Source organism: Oncorhynchus kisutch, linkage group LG24, assembly GCF_002021735.2.
Source record: "Oncorhynchus kisutch isolate 150728-3 linkage group LG24, Okis_V2, whole genome shotgun sequence".
Classification (NCBI taxonomy): domain Eukaryota; kingdom Metazoa; phylum Chordata; class Actinopteri; order Salmoniformes; family Salmonidae; genus Oncorhynchus; species Oncorhynchus kisutch.
Window position 1 is genome coordinate 44,403,447 of NC_034197.2, and position 13,384 is coordinate 44,416,830.

A 13,384-nucleotide genomic window follows, 5' to 3' on the forward strand; every position below is an offset into this window, starting at 1 on the left:
CCCTGGTCTCTCATCATTACCCCTGGTCTCTCATCATTACCCCCTGGTCTCTCTCACCATTACCCTGGTCTCTCATCATTACCCCTGGTCTCTCATCATTACCCCTGGTCTCTCTCCACCATTACCCCTGGTCTCTCATCATACCCCTGGTCTCTCTCATCATTACCCCTGGTCTCTCATCATTACCCCTGGTCTCTCATCATTACCCTGGTCTCTCATCATTACCCCTGGTCTCTCTCACCATTACCCTGGTCTCTCATCATTACCCCTGGTCTCTCTCACCATTACCCCTGGTCTCTCTCACCATTACCCCTGGTCTCTCTCCACATTACCCCTGGTCTCTCATCATTACCCCTGGTCTCTCATCATACCCCTGGTCTCTCTCACCATTACCCCTGGTCTCTCATCATTACCCCTGGTCTCTCATCATTACCCCTGGTCTCTCACCATTACCCCTGGTCTCTCTCATCATTACCCCTGGTCTCTCTCACCATTACCCCTGGTCTCTCATCATTACCCTGGTCTCTCTCACCACTACCCCTGGTATCTCTCACCATTACCCCTGGTCTCTCATCATTACCCCTGGTCTCTCATCATTACCCCTGGTCTCTCTCACCATTACCCCTGGTCTCTCATCATTACCCCTGGTCTCTCATCATTACCCCTGGTCTCTCTCATCATTACCCCTGGTCTCTCCCATCATTACCCCTGGTCTCTCATCATTACCCCTGGTCTCTCCCATCATTACCCCTGGTCTCTCATCATTACCCCTGGTCTCTCATCATTACCCCTGGTCTTCTCATCATTACCCCTGGTTCTCTCTCATCATTACCCCTGGTCTCTCCCATTACCCTGGTCTCTCATCATTACCCCTGGTCTCTCCCATCATTACCCCTGGTCTCTCATCATTACCCCTGGTCTCTCATCATTACCCCTGGTCTCTCATCATTACCCCTGGTCTCTCATCATTACCCCTGGTCTCTCATCATTACCCCTGGTCTCTCTCATCATTATCCCTGGTCTCTCATCATTACCCCTGGTCTCTCATCATATCCCCCTGGTCTCTCATCATTACCCCTGGTCTCTCTCATCATTACCCCTGGTCTCTCATCATTACCCCTGGTCTCTCTCATCATTACCCCTGGTCTCTCATCATTACCCCTGGTCTCTCATCATTACCCCTGGTCTCTCTCATCATTACCCCTGGTCTCTCTCATCATTACCCCTGGTTTCTCTCATCATTACCCCTGGTCTCTCATCATTACCCCTGGTCTCTCTCATCATTACCCCTGGTCTCTCTCATCATTACCCCTGGTCTCTCATCATTACCCTGGTCTCTCATCATTACCCCTGGTCTCTCTCATCATTACCCCTGGTCTCTCTCATCATTACCCTGGTCTCTCATCATTACCCCTGGTCTCTCATCAATTACCCCTGGTCTCTCATCATTACCCCTGGTCTCTCTCATCATTACCCCTGGTCTCTCATCATTACCCCTGGTCTCTCATCATTACCCCTGGTCTCTCATCATTACCCCTGGTCTCTCATCATTACCCCTGGTCTCTCTCATCATTACCCCTGGTCTCTCTCATCATTACCCCTGGTCTCTCTCATCATTACTGTCCTGTTTTATATATATTCATATATTCCATAAACAATCTGTTTCAAACCTAATTATTAAAGCAATCACAGCTATCCAATAAGAGCCCTCTGAGCCAGGAGCCAATGAGCTGTTAGACGCTATCCTTTCTGTAAACTACTTGGTGTGTGTGTGTGTGTGTTGTGGTGTGTGTGTGTGTGTGTGTGTGTGTGTGGTGTGTGTGTGTGTGTGTGTGTGTGTGTGCGTGCCTGTATGTGTGTGTGGACAAGTCATGCCATATGATTTTTAATAATCATTGTTACTCTGCCTCATCAATTTTGATGTTATTTCCAGCCAGCCTTGTTGCTGTATCTCTAGTGAATAGAGAAAGTGTATGTGTCCGTCACTAGTGAATAGAGAGAGGGACAGAGAGGGACAGAGAGGGACAAAGAGAGAGGGACAAAGAGAGAGGGACAAGAGAGAGGGACAAAGAGAGGGACAAAGAGAGAGGGGCAGAGAGAGGGACAGAGAGAGAGGGACAAAGAGAGAGGGGCAAGAGAGAGGGACAGAGAGAGAGGGACAAAGAGAGAGGGACAGAGAGAGAGGGACAAAGAGAGAGGGACAAAAAGAGAGGGACAGAGAGAGAGGGACAAAGAGAGAGGGACAAAGAGAGAGGGACAGACAGAGAGGGACAAAGAGAGAGGGACAAAGAGAGAGGGACAGAGAGAGAGGGACAGAGAGAGAGAGAGGGACAGACAGTGGGACAGAGAGAGAGGGACAAAGAGAGAGGGACAGAGAGAGAGGGACAAAGAGAGAGAGGGACAGAGAGAGACAGGAGATTGTTGGGGGCATCTAAAGAAGTGAAGCTACAGATTTATTGATTTGATCTTCAGTCAAACTCTCAAGGTGATGAAAAGAAATGGGATGAAAACAGAACAGACCAGGGCCTGGTTTCCCTCAAGCCTCTTAAGGCCTGGTTTCCCTCAAGCCTCTTAAGGCCTGGTTTCCCTCAAGCCTCTTAAGGCCTGGTTTCCCTCAAGCCTCTTAAGGCCTGGTTTCCCTCAAGCCTCTTAAGGCCTGGTTTCCCTCAAGCCACTTAAGGCCTGGTTTTCCCTCAAGCCTCTTAAGGCCTGGTTTCCCTCAAGCCACTTAAGGCCTGATTTCCCTCAAGCCACTTAAGGCCTGGTTTCCCTCAAGCCTCTTAAGGCCTGGTTTCCCTCAAGCCACTTAAGGCCTGGTTTCCCTCAAGCCTCTTAAGGCCTGGTTTAAGGAGCAGGCCTCCATCTACTATTAGTCCTGTATCCTGTATTAGCTGGCCGTATAGCTACCTGTAGCCCCCCCCCCTCTACTATTAGTCCTGTATCCTGTATTAGCTGGCCATATAGCTACCTGTAGCCCCCCCCTCTACTATTAGTCCTGTATCCTGTATTAGCTGGCCGTATAGCTACCTGTAGCCCCCCCTCTACTATTAGTCCTGTATCCTGTATTAGCTGGCCGTATAGCTACATGTAGCCCCCCCTCTACCATTAGTCCTGTATCCTGTATTAGCTGGCCGTATAGCTACATGTAGCCCCCCCCCCTCTACTATTAGTCCTGTATCCTGTATTAGCTGGCCGTATACCTGTAGCCCCCCCCCTCTACTATTAGTCCTGTATCCTGTATTAGCTGGCCGTATAGCTACATGTAGCCCCCCCCCCTCTACTATTAGTCCTGTATCCTGTATTAGCTGGCCGTATAGCTACATGTAGCCCCCCTCCCCTCTACTATTAGTCCTGTATCCTGTATTAGCTGGCCATATAGCTACCTGTAGCCCCCCCCTCTACTATTAGTCCTGTATCCTGTATTAGCTGGCCGTATAGCTACATGTAGCCCCCCCTCTACTATTAGTCCTGTATCCTGTATTAGCTGGCCGTATAGCTACCTGTAGCTCCCCCTCTACTATTAGTCCTGTATGCTGTATTAGCTGGCCGTATAGCTACATGTAGCCCCCCCTCTACTATTAGTCCTGTATCCTGTATTAGCTGGCCGTATAGCTACCTGTAACCCCCCCCCCCTCTACTATTAGTCCTGTATCCTGTATTAGCTGGCCGTATAGCTACCTGTAGCCCCCCCTCTACTATTAGTCCTGTATTAGCTGGCCGTATAGCTACCTGTAACCCCCCCTCTACTATTAGTCCTGTATCCTGTATTAGCTGGCCATATAGCTACCTGTAGCCCCCCCTCTACTATTAGTCCTGTATCCTGTATTAGCTGGCCGTATAGCTACCTGTAGCCCCCCCCCCTCTACTATTAGTCCTGTATCCTGTATTAGCTGGCCATATAGCTACCTGTAGCCCCCCCCCCCTCTACTATTAGTCCTGTATCCTGTATTAGCTGGCCGTATAGCTACCTGTAGCCCCCCCCTCTACTATTAGTCCTGTATCCTATATTAGCTGGCCGTATAGCTACATGTAGCCCCCCCCCCCCCTCTACTATTAGTCCTGTATCCTGTATTAGCTGGCCGTATAGCTACCTGTAGCCCCCCCCCCCCTCTACTATTAGTCCTGTATCCTGTATTAGCTGGCCGTATAGCTACCTGTAGCCCCCCCCCCTCTACTATTAGTCCTGTATCCTGTATTAGCTGGCCGTATAGCTACATGTAGCCCCCCCCCCCTCTACTATTAGTCCTGTATCCTGTATTAGCTGGCCGTATAGCTACCTGTAGCCCCCCCCCTCTACTATTAGTCCTGTATCCTGTATTAGCTGGCCGTATAGCTACATGTAGCCCTCCCTCTACTATTAGTCCTGTATCCTGTATTAGCTGGCCGTATAGCTACCTGTAGCCCCCCCCTCTACTATTAGTCCTGTATCCTGTATTAGCTGGCCGTATAGCTACCTGTAGCCCCCCCTCTACTATTAGTCCTGTATCCTGTATTAGCTGGCCGTATAGCTACATGTAGCCCCCCCCCCCTCCTCTACTATTAGTCCTGTATCCTGTATTAGCTGGCCGTATAGCTACCTGTAGCCCCCCCTCTAATATTAGTCCTGTATCCTGTATTAGCTGGCCATATAGCTACATGTAGCCCCCCCTCTACTATTAGTCCTGTATCCTGTATTAGCTGGCCGTATACCTGTAGCCCCCCCCCTCTACTATTAGTCCTGTATCCTGTATTAGCTGGCCGTATAGCTACCTGTGGCCCCCCCCCCCTCTACTATTAGTCCTGTATCCTGTATTAGCTGGCCGTATAGCTACCTGTAGCCCCCCCTCTACTATTAGTCCTGTATCCTGTATTAGCTGGCCGTATAGCTACCTGTAGCCCCCCCCCTCTACTATTAGTCCTGTATCCTGTATTAGCTGGCCGTATAGCTACCTGTAGCCCCCCCCTCTACTATTAGTCCTGTATCCTGTTTTAGCTGGCCGTATAGCTACCTGTATCCCCCCCTCGACTATTAGTCCTGTATCCTATATTAGCTGGCCGTATAGCTACCTGTAGCCCCCCCTCAACTATTAGTCCTGTATCCTGTATTAGCTGGCCGTATAGCTACCTGTAGCCCCCCCTCTACTATTAGTCCTGTATCCTGTATTAGCTGGCCGTATAGCTACCTGTAGCCCCCACTCTACTATTAGTCCTGTATCCTGTATTAGCTGGCCGTATAGCTACCTGTAGCCCCCCCTCTACTATTAGTCCTGTATCCTGTATTAGCTGGCCGTATAGCTACCTGTAGCCCCCCTCGACTATTAGTCCTGTATCCTGTATTAGCAGGCTGTATAGCTACCTGTAGCCCCCCCCCTCTACTATTAGTCCTGTATCCTGTATTAGCTGGCCGTATAGCTACCTGTAGCCCCCCCCCCCCCTCTACTATTAGTCCTGTATCCTGTATTAGCTGGCCGTATAGCTACCTGTAGCCCCCCCCCCCCTCTACTATTAGTCCTGTATCCTGTATTAGCTGGCCGTATAGCTACATGTAGCCCCCCCCCCCCTCTCTACTATTAGTCCTGTATCCTGTATTAGCTGGCCGTATAGCTACCTGTAGCCCCCCCCCTCTACTATTAGTCCTGTATCCTGTTTTAGCTGGCCGTATAGCTACCTGTATCCCCCCCTCGACTATTAGTCCTGTATCCTATATTAGCTGGCCGTATAGCTACCTGTAGCCCCCCCTCGACTATTAGTCCTGTATCCTGTATTATCTGGCCGTATAGCTACCTGTAGCCCCCCCCCCCCCTCTACTATTAGTCCTGTATCCTGTATTAGCTGGCCGTATAGCTACCTGTAGCCCCCCCCCTCTACTATTAGTCCTGTATCCTGTATTAGCTGGCCGTATAGCTACCTGTAGCCCCCCCCCCCTCTACTATTAGTCCTGTATCCTGTATTAGCTGGCCGTATAGCTACCTGTAGCCCCCCCTCTACTATTAGTCCTGTATCCTGTATTAGCTGGCCGTATAGCTACCTGTAGCCCCCCTCGACTATTAGTCCTGTATCCTGTATTAGCTGGCTGTATAGCTACCTGTAGCCCCCCCCCTCTACTATTAGTCCTGTATCCTGTATTAGCTGGCCGTATAGCTACCTGTAGCCCCCCCCCCCCTCTACTATTAGTCCTGTATCCTGTATTAGCTGGCCGTATAGCTACCTGTAGCCCCCCCCCCCCCTCTACTATTAGTCCTGTATCCTGTATTAGCTGGCCGTATAGCTACAGGTAGCCCCCCCCTCTCTACTATTAGTCCTGTATCCTGTATTAGCTGGCCGTATAGCTACATGTAGCCCCCCCCCCCCTCTACTATTAGTCCTGTATCCTGTATTAGCTGGCCGTATAGCTACATGTAGCCCCCCCTCTACTATTAGTCCTGTATCCTGTATTAGCTGGCCGTATAGCTACCTGTAGCCCCCCCTCTTCTATTAGTCCTGTATCCTGTATTAGCTGGCCGTATAGCTACCTGTAGCCCCCCCCTCTACTATTAGTCCTGTATCCTGTATTAGCTGGCCGTATAGCTACCTGTAGCCCCCCCCTCTACTATTAGTCCTGTATCCTGTATTAGCTGGCCGTATACCTGTAGCCCCCCCCTCTACTATTAGTCCTGTATCCTGTATTAGCTGGCCGTATAGCTACATGTAGCCCCCCCCCTCTACTATTAGTCCTGTATCCTGTATTAGCTGGCCGTATAGCTACATGTAGCCCCCCCCCCTCCTCTACTATTAGTCCTGTATCCTGTATTAGCTGGCCGTATAGCTACCTGTAACCCCCCCCCCCCTACTATTAGTCCTGTATCCTGTATTAGCTGGCCGTATAGCTACCTGTAGCCCCCCCCCCCCTCTACTATTAGTCCTGTATCCTGTATTAGCTGGCCGTATAGCTACCTGTAGCCCCCCCCCTCTACTATTAGTCCTGTATCCTGTATTAGCTGGCCGTATAGCTACATGTAGCCCCCCCTCTACTATTAGTCCTGTATCCTGTATTAGCTGGCCGTATAGCTACCTGTAGCCCCCCCCCCCCTCTACTATTAGTCCTGTATCCTGTATTAGCTGGCCGTATAGCTACCTGTAGCCCCCCCCCTCTACTATTAGTCCTGTATCCTGTATTAGCTGGCCATATAGCTACCTGTAGCCCCCCCCCCCCTCTACTATTAGTCCTGTATCCTGTATTAGCTGGCCGTATAGCTACCTGTAGCCCTCCCTCTACTATTAGTCCTGTATCCTGTATTAGCTGGCCGTATAGCTACCTGTAGACCCCCCTCTACTATTAGTCCTGTATCCTGTATTAGCTGGCCATATAGCTACATGTAGCCCCCCCTCTACTATTAGTCCTGTATCCTGTATTTCCTGGCCGTATACCTGTAGCCCCCCCCCCCCCCCCCTCTACTATTAGTCCTGTATCCTGTATTAGCTGGCCGTATAGCTACATGTAGCCCCCCCCCTCTACTATTAGTCCTGTATCCTGTATTAGCTGGCCATATAGCTACATGTAGCCCCCCCCCCTCTACTATTAGTCCTGTATCCTGTATTAGCTGGCCGTATACCTGTAGCCCCCCCCCCTCTACTATTAGTCCTGTATCCTGTATTAGCTGGCCGTATAGCTACCTGTAGCCCCCCCCCTCTACTATTAGTCCTGTATCCTGTATTAGCTGGCCGTATAGCTACCTGTAGCCCCCCCTCTACTATTAGTCCTGTATCCTGTATTAGCTGGCCGTATAGCTACCTGTAGCCCCCCCCCTCTACTATTAGTCCTGTATCCTGTATTAGCTGGCCGTATAGCTACCTGTAGCCCCCCCCTCTACTATTAGTCCTGTATCCTGTTTTAGCTGGCCGTATAGCTACCTGTATCCCCCCCTCGACTATTAGTCCTGTATCCTGTATTAGCTGGCCGTATAGCTACCTGTAGCCCCCCCTCGACTATTAGTCCTGTATCCTGTATTGGCTGGCCGTATAGCTACCTGTAGCCCCCCCCCCCCCCCCCTCTACTATTAGTCCTGTATCCTGTATTAGCTGGCCGTATAGCTACCTGTAGCCCCCCCCCCCTCTACTATTAGTCCTGTATCCTGTATTAGCTGGCCGTATAGCTACCTGTAGCCCCCCCTCTACTATTAGTCCTGTATCCTGTATTAGCTGGCCGTATAGCTACCTGTAGCCCCCCCTCTACTATTAGTCCTGTATCCTGTATTAGCTGGCCGTATACCTGTAGCCCCCCCCCCCCCCTCTACTATTAGTCCTGTATCCTGTATTAGCTGGCCGTATAGCTACCTGTAGCCCCCCCCCCTCTACTATTAGTCCTGTATCCTGTATTAGCTGGCCGTATAGCTACCTGTAGCCCCCCCTCTACTATTAGTCCTGTATCCTGTATTAGCTGGCCGTATAGCTACCTGTAGCCCCCCCTCTACTATTAGTCCTGTATCCTGTATTAGCTGGCCGTATACCTGTAGCCCCCCCCCCCCCCCTCTACTATTAGTCCTGTATCCTGTATTAGCTGGCCGTATAGCTACCTGTAGCCCCCCCCCTCTACTATTAGTCCTGTATCCTGTATTAGCTGGCCGTATAGCTACCTGTAGCCCCCCCCCCCTCTACTATTAGTCCTGTATCCTGTATTAGCTGGCCGTATAGCTACCTGTAGCCCCCCCTCTACTATTAGTCCTGTATCCTGTATTAGCTGGCCGTATAGCTACCTGTAGCCCCCCCCTCTACTATTAGTCCTGTATCCTGTATTAGCTGGCCGTATAGCTACCTGTAGCCCCCCCTCTACTATTAGTCCTGTATCCTGTATTAGCTGGCCGTATAGCTACCTGTAGCCCCCCCTCTACTATTAGTCCTGTATCCTGTATTAGCTGGCCGTATAGCTACCTGTAGCCCCCCCCCTCTACTATTAGTCCTGTATCCTGTATTAGCTGGCCGTATAGCTACCTGTAGCCCCCCCCCCCTCTACTATTAGTCCTGTATCCTGTATTAGCTGGCCGTATAGCTACCTGTAGCCCCCCCCCTCTACTATTAGTCCTGTATCCTGTATTAGCTGGCCGTATAGCTACCCCCCCCCCCCCCCCGTACTCACAGCTCCTGGATGATGAAGTACTCCTTCCTCGTCTCGAAAGTGTCGATCATTTGGAGGATGTTTGGATGGTTGACCCTGGAACAGCCAGAGGAGGAGACACATTTTTATATTAACCAGTCCCAGAGTCCCATATGGCACCCTATTCCTTATTTAGTGCCTATGGGTCCTGCTCAGAAGTAGTGCACTATACAGGGAACAGGGTGGCATATGGGACGAACAACCAGTGGAGGACAGATTCAGACACATAAACAGAAACCCGCGAAGGAGAGATTCAGACACATAAACAGGAACCAACGAAGGAGAGATTCAGACACATAAACAGGAACCAACGAAGGAGAGATTCAGACACACACAGAAACCAGCGAAGGAGAGATTCAGACACATAAACAGGAACCAACGAATTGAGAGATTCAGACACATAAACAGAAACCAACGAAGGAGAGATTCAGACACAGACACAGAAACCCGCGAAGGAGAGATTCAGACACATAAACAGGAACCAACGAAGGAGAGATTCAGACACATAAACAGAAACCAGCGAAGGAGAGATTCAGACACAGAAACCAGCGAAGGAGAGATTCAGACACATAAACAGGAACCAACGAAGGAGAGATTCAGACACATAAACAGGAACCAATGAAGGAGAGATTCAGACACATAAACAGGAACCAACGAAGGAGAGATTCAGACACATAAACAGGAACCAACGAAGGAGAGATTCAGACACATAAACAGAAACCAGCGAAGGAGAGATTCAGACACAGAAACCAGCGAAGGAGAGATTCAGACACAGAAACAGGAACCAACGAAGGAGAGATTCAGACACATAAACAGGAACCAACGAAGGAGAGATTCAGACACATAAACAGAAACCAGCGAAGGAGAGATTCAGACACAGAAACCAGCGAAGGAGAGATTCAGACACAGAAACAGAAACCAGCGAAGGAGAGATTCAGACACAGAAACCAGCGAAGGAGAGATTCAGACACATAAACAGAAACCAGCGAAGGAGAGATTCAGAAACAGAAACCAGCGAAGGAGAGATTCAGACACAGAAACAGGAACCAACGAAGGAGAGATTCAGACACAGAAACAGGAACCAACGAAGGAGAGATTCAGACACAGAAACAGGAACCAGCGAAGGAGAGATTCAGACACAGAAACAGAAACCAGCGAAGGAGAGATTCAGACACAGAAACAGGAACCAGCGAAGGAGAGATTCAGACACAGAAACAGAAACCAGCGAAGGAGAGATTCAGACACAGACACCAGCGAAGGAGAGATTCAGACACAGAAACCAGCGAAGGAGAGATTCAGACACAGAAACCAGCGAAGGAGAGATTCAGACACAGAAACAGGAACCAGCGAAGGAGAGATTCAGACACAGAAACAGGAAGCAGCGAAGGAGAGATTCAGACTCAGAAACCAGCAGAGGAGAGATTCAGACTCAGAAACAGGAACCAGTCCATCCTCCTGAGGTAGGATGGACCATTTAAGGTTGTCGGTGATGTGCATGCCGAGGAACTTGAAGATTTTCCCCCTGTTGATGTGGATGGGGGAGTGCTCCCTCTGCTGTCTCCTGAAGCCCTCACCTTGTCGTTGTTGGTAATCAAACCTACCACTGTTGTGTTGTCTGAAAAATGTATGATTGAGTTGAAAATATGTGAGGCCATGCAGCCATGGTGTTGAAGGCTGAGCTGTAGTCGATGAACAGCATTCTTACATAGGTATCCCTCTTGTCCAGATGAGATAGGGCAGTGTGCAGGCGATTGTATTGTCTGTGGATCTATTTGGGCTGTAAGCAAATTGAAGTGGGTCTAGGGTGTCAGGTAGGGTGGAGGTGATGTGATCCTTAACTAGTCTCTCAAAGCACTTCATGATGACGGAAGTGTGTGCTACAGGGCAATAATAATTTAGTTCAGTCACCTTTGCTTTTATGGGTATAGGAACAATGGTGAACATCTTGATGGACGTGGGGACAGCAGACTGGGATAGGGAAAGATTGAATGGTTTTTCCATTTGTTTTGAGGTCGACTTTGGAACATATAGCTCCTTTGCACCGATCGGTGCCACCCTGTTAGTGGGAAGGGGTTTCACCTGTGCTGGCCCAGGTGCTGTTTAACGGTGGTTGTCCCAGTGCTCCCGTTGTCTTGATAGATGCAGAGGGTTAACATCTTCAGTTGGCGCTCCCTATTTAGAGTTCAATACCAACAATCCTTTATCTGATTTTGTTTTGCTAGTGGGCGCTCATGGTGGGTGTCTTTTAGGTTCCAGTTGTTGTTGCTAGGCAACTTTCAGTGGACCCCCCCCTCATGAGTGTCTTTCAGAACCCTTCCTAGAACCCAACCTGTTTCGTTCTGGTTGTTGGTGAGTGACACTTTGTTAGTTCCCTGGGGAACGTAACAATATGTCCCTGAAACATTTTATTAAAAACACTCCAGCCAGCTGGTCTGCACGTGTTCTGACACAGCTAGGGATGCCGTCTGGACCGGCAGCCATGCGAAGGTTAACACACTTAAATGTCTTACTCACGTCGGCCACGGAGAATGAGAGCGGCGGTGGCCTGCATTGGCAGTACTGTGTTTTCCTCGAAGTGGGTGAAGAAGGTGTTTAGATTGTCCTGGAGCAAAGCGTCGGTGTCCGCGACGTGGCTGGTTTTCCTTTTATAGTCTGTTATTGTCTGGAGAAACTGACACTGACAGTCTAGTGTCTGAGTCGTTGTATTGCGACTCCACTTTGTCTCTGTACTGACGATTTGCCCGTCTGATTGCCTTACGGAGGGCATAGCTGCACTGTTTGTACTCGTCCATGTTCCCAGTCACCTTGCCGTCGTGAAATGTGGTTGTTTGCTCTTTCAGTTTTGTGCGAATGCTGCCTTATATCCATAGTTTCTGGTTTGGATAAGTTCTAATCATCACACAGGGAACAACATCCTCGACGCACTTCCTGATGAACCCAGTCACAGTGGGAACAACATCCTCGACGCACTTCCTGATGAACCCAGTCACAGTGGGAACAACATCCTCGACGCACTTCCTGATGAACCCAGTCACAGTGGGAACAACATCCTCGACGCACTTCCTGATGAACCCAGTCACAGTGGGAACAACATCCTCGACGCACTTCCTGATGAACCCAGTCACAGTGGGAACAACATCCTCGACGCACTTCCTGATGAACCCAGTCACAGTGGGAACAACATCCTCGACGCACTTCCTGATGAACCCAGTCACAGTGGGAACAACATCCTCGACGCACTTCCTGATGAACCCAGTCACAGTGGGAACAACATCCTCGACGCACTTCCTGATGAACCCAGTCACAGTGGGAACAACATCCTCGACGCACTTCCTGATGAACCCAGTCACAGTGGGAACAACATCCTCAACGCACTTCCTGATGAATTCAGTCACAGTGGGAACAACATCCTTTACGCACGTCCTGATGAACTCAGTCACAGTGAGAACAGCATCCTTTACGCACGTCCTGATGAACTCAGTCACAGTGGGAACAACATCCTCTACGCACTTCCTGATGAACTCAGTCACAGTGGGAACAACATCCTCGACGCACTTCCTGATGAACCCAGTCACAGTGGGAACAACATCCTCTACGCACTTCCTGATGAACTCAGTCACAGTGGGAACAACATCCTTTACGCACTTCCTGATGAACTCAGTCACAGTGGGAACAACATCCTGTACGCACTTCCTGGTGAACTCAGTCACAGTGGGAACAACATCCTGTACGCACTTCCTGGTGAACTCAGTCACAGTGGGAACAACATCCTCTACGCACTTCCTGATGAATTCAGTCACAGAGTCAGTGAATACGTCAATGTTATTCTCAGACGCAACGCAGAACTTTTATTCCAGAAATCATCAAATGGTTTGACAACCCTGTTCGTAAGCTTAAATCAAACTCAACCATTTATATTTTCCAGTAATGAAGACATGGATGTCTTAAAAAAGGACTATGCAAAATGGGTCAACTTTGAGCACCTCTTATCTCCTGAAAGTATTGACATTCATTCCCAAAAAGTCCCTTTTGGACCACTTCACCATGGGCAAACATGTAGGAAAGGTTTTGTACAAATCAAAAGGAGTGCACACAGGGCCTCCCGAGTGGTGCAGTGGCCTAAGGCTACTAGAGATCCTGGTTCAAGTCCAGGCTCCGTCGCAGCTGGCCGCGACCGGGAGACCCATGCACAATTGGCCCAGTGTCAACTAGGTTAGTGGAGGGTATGTTCTTGTCATATTGCGCTCTAGTGACTCCTGTGGCGGGCCGGGCATG

The 13,384-nt window shown here is 49.7% G+C and overlaps 1 protein-coding gene across 1 annotated transcript in view; it reads right to left on the minus strand.

Annotated features, from left to right (window-relative positions):
* Positions 1-13,384, minus strand: part of LOC109885228 (uncharacterized protein KIAA1522-like) — a 265,426-nt gene that overhangs the window by 45,563 nt on the left and 206,479 nt on the right. The window contains exon 4 of the mRNA XM_031803674.1: positions 9,092-9,166. Within this exon, the coding sequence (XP_031659534.1) occupies positions 9,092-9,166 (75 nt within the window). The remainder of the gene's footprint in view (positions 1-9,091; positions 9,167-13,384) is intronic.